Source organism: Heterodontus francisci, chromosome 18 (assembly GCF_036365525.1).
Source record: "Heterodontus francisci isolate sHetFra1 chromosome 18, sHetFra1.hap1, whole genome shotgun sequence".
Taxonomy (NCBI): domain Eukaryota; kingdom Metazoa; phylum Chordata; class Chondrichthyes; order Heterodontiformes; family Heterodontidae; genus Heterodontus; species Heterodontus francisci.
The window spans coordinates 28,270,798-28,283,809 of NC_090388.1; the positions used below are offsets into that span (position 1 = coordinate 28,270,798).

The 13,012-nt window shown below is 43.1% G+C and overlaps 1 protein-coding gene across 2 annotated transcripts in view; it reads left to right on the forward strand.

Annotated features, from left to right (window-relative positions):
* The window catches only part of LOC137379829 (putative ankyrin repeat protein RF_0381), a 214,984-nt gene that overhangs the window by 157,365 nt on the left and 44,607 nt on the right, over positions 1–13,012 (forward strand). For both annotated transcript variants that reach the window (XM_068051206.1, XM_068051209.1), the window contains exons 8-12: positions 6,255–6,344; positions 6,647–6,766; positions 8,468–8,673; positions 10,299–10,379; positions 10,489–10,566. In XM_068051206.1, the coding sequence (XP_067907307.1) occupies positions 6,255–6,344; positions 6,647–6,766; positions 8,468–8,673; positions 10,299–10,379; positions 10,489–10,566 (575 nt within the window). The remainder of the gene's footprint in view (positions 1–6,254; positions 6,345–6,646; positions 6,767–8,467; positions 8,674–10,298; positions 10,380–10,488; positions 10,567–13,012) is intronic.

The following is a 13,012-nucleotide window of genomic DNA, read 5'->3' on the forward strand; positions in this document are numbered from 1 at the left end:
CAGCTCTGGCGATCACTGGCAACTGGCTCCCATGACTTGTGGTCAGTGTCGCAGGACTTCATGTCACGTTTGCAGGCGTCTTTAAAGCAGAGACATGGACGGCCAGTGGGTCTGATACCAGTGACGAGATCGCTGTACAATATATCCTTGGGGATCCTGCCATCTTTCATGCGGCTCACATGGCCAAGCCATCTCAAGTGCCACTGGTCAGTAGGGTGTACATGCTGGGGATGTTGGCTGCCTCGAGGACTTCTGCATTGGGGATACGGTCCTTCCACCTGATGCTAAGGATTCTCCGGAGATAGCGAAGATGGAATGAATTGAGACATCGCTCTTGGCTGACATACATTGTCCAGGCCTCGCTACCATAGAGCAAGGTACTGAGAACACAGGCTTGATGCACTCGGACTTTTGTGTTCTGTGTCAGTACGCCATTTTCCCACACCTTCTTGGCCAGTCTGGACATAGCAGCAGACGCCTTTTCCATGCGCTTGTTGATTTCTGCATCGAGAGACAGGTTACTGGTGATGGTTGAGCCTAGGTAGGTGAACTCTTGAACCACTTCCAGAGCGTGGTGGCCGATATTGATGGATGGAGCATTTCTGACATCCTGTCCCATGATGTTCGTTTTCTTGGAACTGATGGTTAGGCCAAATTCATTGCAGGCAGCCGCAATCCTGTCGATGAGTCTCTGTGGACACTCTTCTGTGTGGGATGTTAATGCAGCATCGTCAGCAAAGAGGAGTTCCCTGATGAGGACTTTACGTACTTTGGTCTTCGCTGTAAGACGGGCAAGGTTGAACAACCTGCCATCTGATCTTGTGTAGAGGAAAATTCCTTCTTCTGAAGACTCAAACCTGTGAGAGAGCAGCAGTGAGAAGAAGATCCCAAACAGTGTAAGTGCACGAACACAGCCCTGTTTCACACCACTCAGGATGGGAAAGGGGTCTGATGAGGACTTCTCTGCTGAATTGTGCCTTTCATATTGTCATGGAACAAGGTGATAATACGTCATAGCTTTGGTGGACGTCCAATCTTTGCTAGTAGTCTGAAGGGACCACGTCTGCTGACAAGGTCAAAAGCTTTGGTGAGATCTATGAAGGCAATGTAGAGGGATATCCGTTGTTCACGCCATTTCTCCTGTAGCTGGCGAAGGAAGAACAGCATGTCAATGGTGGATCTCTCTCCTCAAAAGCCGCACTGTGCCTCAGGGTAGACATGCTCAGCCAGCTTCTGGAGTCTGTTTAAAAAGACTCGAGCGAAGGCTTTCCCCACTGTGCTGAGCAGGGAGATTCCACAGTAGTTGCTGCAGTCACCGCGGTCACACTTGTTCTTTTCGAGGGTGATGATATTGGCATCGCGCATGTCCTGGCAGAATATGAGCTAACAACCCCACTGCCTTGTGGGCGTCTCGGGAGACACTAAGGCTAAAGGAGTAAACCCTAACAGAAAATCCGGAGCGGAACCCCTAAGGCGGTCATGTGTCACCTTTGGCATGTTTCCACAGTTCCTGCAGCCAAACTGATGCCAAACGCCGTGCACTGACATTTACATGAAGAATAATAGTGTTGGAATAGATAAGAATGAAGTGATGAAGCTCATAAACTTAATCTTATCATTTCAAACAACTTGGGACAAATTGAGCTTTTAAAATTGGAAAATTTGTTTTCGTTTTGGAGATATAGAAGTAGAAATTTGTCTCGGGTGGTGGCGAGAAACAGGTGGTATCGGATCGACCACCCACTGTATGCAGTCAATGCAGTAAATATTCCCAACCACGGGGAGGGGTGTCTGCTCTTGCAGGGTTTTCAATACCCAACTTTGGAAGGGCATCTGATTCCGGGGGTCCAATTGCTGACCCAGCTGGGGCACGATCTGAACCTGATGGAGGGTGCGCTCTCCAACACTGAAGTTCGGAAGGGGTCCGATCCCAGGTAAGTCCAATCCCTGACCCCTGTGGGGGTGTGGGTCTGATCCCATGGGAGTTTCCAGGTGGGAATGTCCAACCCTGGGGGCTTTTCTCTCTGACTGTTAGCGGTTTCTATTCTCAATCCCAGAGTGGGGGACGGGGGTGTTGTCCAATATCAGGGAAGGTTGTGTGTAGGAGAGAGGCAGTGTCCAGTGATGGGTGTGATTGTGGGGGGAGTGCCAGTAGGAAGCACTCCTGTTCCTCCTGGATCACTCAGAGTGCTGTGAAGGTACTTGTTTTCTCCCTGGGCTGTCCTTGCATTGATGCAGCTGCTGGATTCCTGGGGGAAAGCCAGCTGGCCATAAACTATCCGACGTCATTAACATATCTAAAATGCTGCCCACCCCTTGTCTCGCCTCAGAAAAACCCAAAAGTGGATGGGTTGGAGCTGACTTCCTGATGCACTCAAGAGCTTTTGCCTATTTAGTCCTCCCATCTGTACCCAATCCCTCCCCTTCTCCCATGTTAGAATTCCCCCATGGACAGAAAAGATCCCATGGCACTATTTTGAAGAAAAGCAGAGGAATTCTCCTAGTGTTCTGGCCAACATTTATCCTCCAGCCAATATCACGAAAACAGATTCTTAATTTACTCAGAAACTATTGTAATTAGCAAATGGTCCTTTTCAGTTATTTAAAATTGGGTTACTCACAGGTGATGGACCTCTCTGAAGAAAACCCATTTTCAGCACAATCAATAAAACTGTACCAGTTTACCACTCTTAATTATATCAAGGAATACTTTTTAATGCAATTTTTTAAAATTACATTCTAAAATGCTACCTGATTGTGCTGGTTCAGGGAAGAGTTTAAGTTTGGCGATATGCAAATGAGTTTGAGCGACAACTTAAGCAAAAAAAACACTTATGAAAACTGGTGCAATTTTGGGCACAATGTGCACTCTGATCACCAATTTGTAACCAAAGCAGAAACTCTTGGCTGTGGACTCTACATCCTCATACCTTGCTCTCCCTTCATCCACCTGAGCCTCCCCCACATTGTTCTACTCTGAGCGCTCAGGATATTTCTGCATTACATTTCATTTCCAATGTCTAACTACAGTAATTTAATTTTATATTTGGTTTATATTGTTAAAAAAATATAAATATCAGCATCAGCTTTTTGGTATATATTTCAATAATTGGAGGCACATTTATTGTACACCGAGTACAAAGTAGGTTTGGAGAATCTCTTTGTCAGATTTTGTTTTTATTCGTTCATGGGATGTGGGTGTCACTGGCCAGGCCAGCATTTATTGCCCATCCCTAATTGCCCTTGAAAAGGTGGTGGTGAGCTGCCTTCTTGAACTGCTGCAGTCCATGTGGGGTAGGTACACCCACAGTGCTGTTAGGAAGGGAGTTCCAGGATTTTGAGCCAGCAACAGTGAAGGAATGGCGATATAGTTCCATGTCAGGATGGTCTTTGGTTTGGAGGGGAATTTGCAGGTGGTGGTGTTCCCAGGCAACTGCTGCCCTTGTTCTTCCATGTGGTAGAGGTTGCGGGTTTGGAAGACGCTGTCCAAGGAGCCTTTGTGCAGTGCATCTTGTAGATGGTACACACTGCTGTCACTCTGTGTTGGTGGTGGAGGGAATGAATGTTGTGAATGGTGTGCCAATCAAGCGGGCTGCTTTGTCCTGGATGGTGTCTAGTTTCTTGAGTGTTGTTGGAGCTGCACCCATCCAGGCAAGTGGAGAGTATTCCATCACACTCCTGACTTGTGCCTTGTAGATGGTGGACAGGCTTTGGGGAGTCAGGAGGTGAGTTACCCGTTGCAGGATTCCTAGCCTCTGACCTGCTCTTGTAGCCATGGTATTTATTTGGCTATTTCAGTTCAGTTTCTCGTCAATGGTAACCCCCAGGATGTTGATAGTGGGGGATTCAGCAATCGTAATGCCATTGAATGTCAAGGGGAGATGGTTAGATTCTCTCTTGTTTGAGATAGTCATTGCCTGCCACTTGTGTGGCGCGAATGTTACTTTCCACTTATCAGCCCAAGCCTGGATATTGTCCAGGTCTTGCTGTATTTCTGCATGGACTGCTTCAGTATCTGAGGAGTCGTGAATGGTGCTGAACATTGTGTAATCATCAGTGAACATTCCCACTACTGACGTTATGATCGAAGGGAAGGTCATTGATGAAGCAGCTGAAGATGGTTGGGCCTAGGACACTACCCTGAGGAACGCCTGCAGTGATGTCCTGGAACTGAGATGATTGACCTCCAACAACCGCAACCATCCTCATTAGTGCTAGGTGTGATTCCAACCAGCGGAGAGTTTTCCGCTTGATTCCCATTGACTCCAGTTTTGATAGGACTCCTTGATGCCATACTTGGTCCAATGCTGCCTTGATGTCAAGGGCAATCACTCGCACATCATCTCTTGAGTTCAGCTGTTTTGCCATGTTTGAACCAAGAATTATATGAGGTCAGGGGCTAAGTGGCCCTGGCAGAACCCAAACTGCGCATCACTGAGCAGGTTACTGCTAAGCAAGTGCTGCTTGATAGCACTGTCAATGACACTTTCCATCACTTTACTGATGATCGAGAGTAGACTGATGGGGTGGTAATTGGCCAGTTTGGATTTGTCCTGCTTTTTGTATACAGGACATACCTGGGCAATTTTCCACATTGCAGGATAGATGCCAATATTGTAGCTGTACTGGAACAGCTTGGCTAAGGGTGCAGTCAGTTCTGGAGCACAGGTCTTCAGTACTGTTGTCCATAGCCCATAGCCTTTGCAGTATCCAGTGCCTTCAGTCGTTTCTTGATATCAAGTGGAGTGAATCGAGTTGGCTGAAGACTGGCATCTGTGATGCTGGGGACTTCAGTAGGAGGCTGAGATGGATCATCCACTCAGCATTTCTGGCTGAAGATTGTTGCAAATGCCTCAGCCTTGTCTTTTGCACTGATGTGCTGGGCTCCCCCATCATTGAGGATGGGGATATTTGTGGAGCCACCTCCTCCAGTTAGTTGTTTAATTATCCATCACCATTCACAACTGGATGTGGCAGGAGCTTAGATCTGATCTGTGGGTTGTGGGATAACTTAGCTCTGTCTATCGTATGCTGCTTATACTGTTTGGCTCGCAAGTAGTCCTAGGTGTAGCTTCAGCAGGTTGACACTTCATTTTGAGGTATGCCTGGTGCTGCTCCTGGCATGCCCTCCTGCACTCTTCATTGAACCAAGGTTGATCCCCCGGCTTGATGGTAATGGTAGAGTTGGGGATGTGCCGGGCCATGAGATTACAGTTTGTAGTTGAGTACAATTCTGTTGCTGCTGATGACCCACAGCACCTCATGGATACCCAGATTTGCATTGCTATATCTGTTCGCAATCTATCCCCTTTAGCACGGTGATAGTGCCACACAACACAATGGAGGATATCCTCAATGTGAAGACGGGACATCATCTCCACAAGGACTGTGCGTTGGTTACTCCTACCAATACTGTCATGGACAGATGCATCTGTGATAGACAGATTGGTGAGGATGAGGTCAAGTATGTTTTTCCCTCTTGTTGGTTCCCTCACCACCTGCTGCAGACCCAGTCTAGTAGCTATGTACTTTAGGACTCGGTCAGCTCAGTCAGTAGTTGTGCTACTGAGCCACTCATGGTGATGGACATTGAAGTCCCCCACCCAGAGTACATTCTGCACCCTTGCCACCCTCAGTACTTCCTCCAAGGGGTGTTGAACATGGAGGAGTACTGACTCGTCAGCTGAGGGGTGTGGGGGGGTGTTGGGTTGGTAGGTGGTAATCAGCAGGAGGTTTTCTTGCCCATGTTTGACCTGTTGCCATAAGACTTCATGAAGTCCTGAGTCGATGTTGAGGACTCCCAGAACAACTCCCTCCTGACTGTATACCACTGTGCTGCCACCTTTGATATGTCTGTCCTGCCGGTGGGACAGGACATACCCAGGGATGGTGATGGTGGTGTTTGGGACATCGTCTGCAAGGTATGATTCTGTGAGTATGACTATGTCAGGCTGCTGCTTGACTAGTCTGTGGGACAGCTCTCCCAACTTTGGCCCCATCCCCCACATGTTATTAAGGAGGATTTTGCAGGGTCGACAGGTCTGCCGTTGTCGTTTCCGGTGCGTAGGTCGATGCTGGGTGGTCCGTCCGGTTTCATAATCATGATTTTAGTTTCAAGTAAATAGAATCACTTGTGAAGGAATGCTGTGGTTTGGATAAATTGTACTCACTTAAATACTGATCCACCATTGGCAATGGATTTTTAAAAGATATCTGCATTTTTGTATGCATTTTGTTTTATTTCTTGTTTTCAGACACTTCTACAATTGACGGTTGGTGTCAACCTGTTGGATTACAAAGGGGCAACCCCATTACATCGATCAAGAGATACAGAGACAATGCAGGTCAGTTTATTATAATGAGAAGCATTTGAACTAGGACATTTGAAACTGCTGCTTGTTCTCCTCAAATAATTTAAAGTTTAAATGTGCTGTTGTCAAAAGGGCTGTATTCTGATTTTTGTTTCTTTCTAATCTTTTTTAAAACTAACTTTATTGCTGTGGTATAGCTTCTTGGTTTTATAAGTGCTATTGATCAAAACAAAAAGATGGGTTATGGAGCTTTCATTTTAATGAGCTGTTTGAGCTATTATTTTAATTCATGATTAAAGAAAATCCATATTTCACATTGTGTCTTGTCATTTCAGTTGCTGATAGATCACGGTGCTGATGTAAACTGGTCAGATGTGGATGGCAATACACCATTGCATATAATATGCTTTGGTGAAATGAGAAAGCCAGCTAGATTGGATTGTTTAAAACTTTTGGTAAGAACTCTGTGGTGCTTCAAAGTCAAAATGTTCATGAAACTACACACTAAGTAGAGGTGCACTATATAATAACAAGGTAATCCGAGGAACCCTTTCATCTCAAAGATATTAAGAATGCATTAATGTTACCACATGTTAGTTTTGTACTGGTATCCAATTATTATAATATAAATAATACATCAATGGGTTGATTTTCATGTGAGCCCTTTCATCCAGCAGACTCATGTGAGAAAAAATGAGATTTGTATATGATATATGTTACAAAAGGTTTTAGAATTCTGTGTGTTTTAAAAAACTCAGAAAAGGATTTTTGCTCAGTGGACATTGACCTGCAAATATCTGAAATTTTTGGATGTTGACTCTACAAAAGAACTAGCAAGCAAGCAATTTCAAGGAAACAGCAAGGGGTTTTGACCTCCTAAGTGCAACACTTTTGAATGACAGAGGAGACTCTCTGTCTGGCCGTGTGATCGGCTCCGCAAAGTTTTTGCTTTCACTTTGGACTTTTAAAAAACAGTGAGTTAGACAAAGAGCAGGCATTTGAAACTCAGACCTGACCTGCCTGGAGACTAGAGAAAAAGACCTCTCTCTGTGAAGAAAACCTGCGTCTCTTGAAAAGAAACCCCTGTATTTGAAAGGTGGCAGATTCCTATTGCCTCCTGTCTGTGAAGAATTCCTGCATCCAGTGTGGTTCCTGTTGCCTCCAGTGTTTTGGGAAATCCTGGAACCTGAAGAAAGCTTCTACTGCTTTACTGTTACTGAGAGTCCTAAACAGATCTGTTGCTAGGCCCCTGCTGAAAGATCTATGTGATGAATGCTGCAGATGAATTGCCTTGAACGCTGACCATCACAGCCTGTTCATCAACCTCGCCTGGAGAGACTTCGAGCGGCATCCGACTATTTGACTCTGGGATACCTCACCGACCTGAAAACATCCGACCAAAACGTGACAACTGCAATTATTTTATTATTCTTTTTTATTCATGAGAAACAGCTGTAAACCGAAAAATCCTTTTTCTCCGGTTCATCAGTTTTTGAACGTATGCGTGTGTGCATGAGGGTTGGAAAGAATAAGGAGTTTTAAAAAATATTTTCCTACATAGATTTATCTCATTATTGTTTAAGATTTAGTTTATTAATAAATAGTTAATTTGTTGTTGATTAAAGAAACCTGGTTGGTGTGCTTTATTCTGGGGGACAAATAGAATATGTAATTGGCTGTTTTTTCAGTTGGTGGGAAAATTTATTGATATGCTATGACCGGTGGAGATGTGGGACTGAATTAACAGTGCATTTCTCCCGCCTTGGTCGTAACCTATAGTGCAAAATGTATACTGTTATGCTATTAAAACTATCTATTATTGGGGAATATTTGACAGGAAAGGAATAGTGCAATATGTGGGCCAAAATCCCATCATTTACCTTCATCTAGTATCCCACATTAGTGTTTTCAAATACATACTTTCAAGCTGACACATCATTATTTAACAAAATTAAGATATTAGTGTGAAACACCAACTGCTGAATAATTGGGATGCCCATCAGAAAAACTGTATAACTGGATCTGTCCAAAACAAAGCAAATGCTGGCTTTGTATCTGGTGCTACTCTGTTATTGTATCTTACTAAAATAACTCTAGTCAAGATTCTGCCAGCAACTGTTACAAACTAATTACAATGAATTATTCCATGTGCGTAGCTGTCTCATAAGGCTGCAATAGAAAAATGGAACAATAAAGAGCTGCTGCCAATCCATTGTGCTGCCATGCAAGGTAGAATCGATGTTATTCAGCTTCTGCTGCAGTTTGCCTCTAAGCAACAAATGATCACAAAATTAATGAAGGGAAGTGCTCCAAGCCTGCTCTACCTGTCTGTGGCCAACAGTCACATTGAATGTGCTAAATGGTAAGATCACATTATAACATTTATTTGTGATTATAATTAGGACAGTTGGAAGTACTGGCCTGGTGTCCCCGTACACCTGATTTTATAAGGCCAATTGTGCAATGGTGCAACCCATTATCTCTGTCAGTCACTTTTGCAACCATGAATTGTTGAGACTGTAATTAAAAATAAGAATATATTATTTATATCAGTTATAGCAGGAATATTTTTGCTGTCCATCTAAGAACTTTGAAAATTACAGTGGAAACCTCTTAATGGAAAAAAAACCTAGCTGCAAGCAAAAATTTCCCTTTATCCAGTTACTCTTATTGAGCAAGCATTTTAGAGTGGATGAAGAATTATTCCTTCTAAGAAAATGTTATATTGATGATTTCATACTGTAATACCTCAGATGTCAGTCTCCAGTTATTCTCTTCAATTTCTTCATGTCTGTGGAAAAAGCCCTAAACATGCATTGTTCGTCATTTGTTAAATAGTCCCCATTATGGACAGCCTGCCAAATTAGGAAAATTAGAGAGCTGTCTATCCCTTCATTGCCCCTTTTATATGGCAGGAATCCATCTCACCTTCCATTGCAATATCTCTAAAGGTCTTAATCTCTTTGTTTACTCCTTTATCAGAGGTAGTTTGGTTTGCTACACTGTGAGAAAAGATTTTGCTGATCATTTATACCAAATCATGCTTTCACTTTGTTGATGTGAACTTTTATTTTCAAAAGTATCTGCACTTCATTTTGAAGCTTCGGCCTTCATTCATTCTAATGCTACATTGTCTATTTCGTCTCCAAAGGACACAGTGAATATCTTTATTTCCATCAACCCCAACTCACTTGATAGAAAAACTGGGATTAGTTGCAACATAGGGGCCAAATTGGTGTGTGATCCCTGTGCAGTGCAAGCTGCACATGCCTAATGAGACTGGTGGGAGAACAACAGGACATTTGTCCAAATTTTGATTTTGTTCATGCAAGCCAGGATACATTTTAGACTTAGATTGAGCAAACAAGGTTACGTGATAATATTTTAAAAGAAGATCGACATCATCCCAGACAAAACAGTCTGCTTAATTGGCACCTGATCCATTAGCCGAAACATCCACCCCCTTCACTAATGTGGTACCTTGATTGTCGGGTGTACTATCTACAGGATATACGCCAGCAACTTGCAAACATGGGACCTTCAACACCTAGAAGGACAAGGGCACCAGGTGCATGGGAACAGCACCACCTCCAAGTTGCCCTCTAATCCACACAGCATCCTGATTTGGACATATCTCATTGTTCTTTTATCATAGCTGGGTCAATCTTCTGGAACTCCCTACCTAACTGTAGTGTTGGAGCACCTCCTGAGAATGAAGTTTTAAAAATCTGAAATGGATTTTAGCTTTAATTACATCAAAATGCATTTTGCTTAAGGAAATGTTTTGTGGCACCTACAATTAAAACAATTATAAAAATAATAAGAGTTTACAGTCAGGAGTGGTTCATTAGCTTCCTCATCATATAACAGCTGCTTATATTTAAGATAAAAAGAATAGAAGCACAGATTGCAAGATATTCAAATTTAGCACATTTATATTTTCCATTTACCTTTTATTCTTTAATGTTTGTTTTGTTTAATTTACAGGCTCACTGAAAAGGGCTTCAATTTTAAAGCTGAGGAGCAGGAAGAACTGCTGTTTGGATTACTACATGATGAAATAGAAGCGTATGTCACCCACTATCAGTTTACGGCTGTCATTTTAATTTGCACCTGAAATGATTGGTGTGATGCACAAATGCAATAGTTGTTTTAAAAAAAGCTTGTTTTGGTACAGGCCAGTAAAAGTGGAGAGTCTGGAATTTCTGATCAAGAATGGAGTCAATATTAATGCAGTTGACAAACATGGTGATAGGTAAGAAAAATTAAGTGTTGCATTTATTACTTAGATAAACAGAAGCACATGGCAGTCATTATGTGAACCCTGCGTTTTTTTGAGGAAATTCAGTTTAATGTACACTCTACTTAAAATAGTAAGATTTTAAATCCAAATTTATGCTATTGTCATGCCGACCCCCCAAGAAGGAGGCACAATAATTTTGTCATATGAACACTGTTTTGAAAACTGTTGCTGAAGTAAAGAAAAGACTTATTTCAAAAAAAATCACCAGGCCCTTGGCTGGAAAGATATTTGAATATTAACAGACGGTGCTTGTGGAGACAAAGGGGTTACTTCCCTTATCCAATTTAATCCACAATGGACTTTGAGCACCAAACATTGAAGGTGAGGGAGCTCAAATTTCAGGATGACTGCTGGGATGGCTGAATCCACAAACAGTCGTAGTCAGACACATGAACCCCAAGAGAGAAAGGTCTCCTACAGCGAACAAGGTTTAAGAAGAATATTGGGCCCCAACGAAGAGCAAGATCTATCTACAATCAAGGACTCTACAGTGAGCTCATAGAATCGTAACAAAAACCCTCTTCACAGATTGCCTCAAACTTTTCCACTTTATTTTCTTCTGCTCTTTTCTATCTCTATCTGCATGTGTGTATCGTGTATGCATGCTAGAGTGGGCACATTGTGTATCTGTAGGCATTAACCGAATTAGAGTTTAAGGTTAATAAATTTCAACCTTTCTTCTTTAAACCTAAGAAAACCTGTTTGTGCTGGTTTCTTTGTCTTATAATTGGAAAGCAGTGAACAAGGATTCACCAAGGGGGAGCTAAAAACAGTGTGTTTAAAATTAAACCCTGTTATGGTAAGACCAGGTAAAGGCTGAGGGGGAACCCTAGACCCCTTTCTCACCTGGTTGTAACAGAAATTCGTGTGCTACCGTCTTGGATTTTACCCACAGACAAGCGAGACAAATTGGAAGTGGGAAGCCAAATTGTTCCCAATCAAAAAAGAGCAACATTTCAATACAGGTTTTCTTGTGCTTGTGTGTGCTTGAATACTAACATGTCTGCAACTGAAGCTAGTAGCTCTCCAAACCAGGGTGAAGTAAGTTGGGATAAGTTAAAAGCACTGTCTATGGAGGAGTTGAGGAAAATGGCTGAGCCGTGTGGGATCACTGTACGTGGCAAGGCTAGGAAGTCTGAACTCCTAAGGCTAGTGGCTAACCATTTTTCCTTTGAATCTGAAGAAACAGAAACAGGGTGAGAAGTAGACTCCGACAGGGTATTGTTAGCAAAGATACAATTGGAACAGAGGAAACATGAATTTGAGTAGAGGGAGAAAGAGTCTTCCAGAAGGAAAGTGAAGAAAAGGAAAGACAGGAGAAGGAACGAGAGAGAGAGGAGAGAGGGAGAGAAAGAATATTCCGGAAGGAATGTAAAGAGAGAGAGCTGAAGCGGCTTGAGTTATCTAGGGGGTGACAGAGTAACCCCAGTGAAAGCATGGCCAATATGGAGGAGCGTAATTCTGGGCTGGGTATAGAATTGTTAAAACTAGCTCAATTAATTCCAAAATTCAATGAGGAAGATGTAGAAGAATGTTTTGTGTCCTTTGAGAAACTGGCAAGGCAAGGCAGCTAAAATGGCCAGCTGAGACCTGGCCTCTTTTATTACAAAGCAAGCTAACCAGAAAAGCCCATGAGGTTTATTCCCTGTTGCCAAATGAGAGTTCATCAAATTATGATTAGATTAGAGATACAGCACTGAAACAGGCCCTTCGGCCCACCGAGTCTGTGCCGAACATCAACCACCCATTTATTCTAATCCTACACTAATCCCAAATTCCTACCAAACATCCCCACCTGTCCCTATATTTCCCTACCACCTACCTATACTAGTGACAATTTATAATGGCCAATTTACCTATCAACCTGCAAGTCTTTTGGCTTGTGGGAGGAAACTGGAGCACCCGGAGAAAACCCACGCAGACACAGGGAGAACTTGCAAACTCCACACAGGCAGTACTCGGAATCGAACCCGGGTCCCTGGAGCTGTGAGGCTGCGGTGCTAACCACTGCGCCACTGTGCCGCTCTGAACTGACAAAAAATGCTATCCTTGGGGCATATGAATTATTACCTGAAGACTATCGCCAAAAGTTTAGAACCCTCAAGAAACAAGCTAATCAAACTTATCTGGAGTTTGAAAGAAATAAGCAGCTGGCTTTTGACCAGTGACTGAGGGTTCTTAAAGTACAGCTCAGCTATGAGAATCTCAGAGAAGTAGTTCTGTTAGAGGAATTTAAACACTTTCTCCCACTCTCCATAAAGACCCATGTAGAGGAGCAGCGGGCTCAGAGAGCCCAGCAAGCGGCCGTTCTGGCTGATGAATTTGCTTTAATTTATAAGTCAGTTTTCCAGGGGAAAATCTTTCCCACAAATCCGCAAAGTTCAAAGGGTGGGAAGGT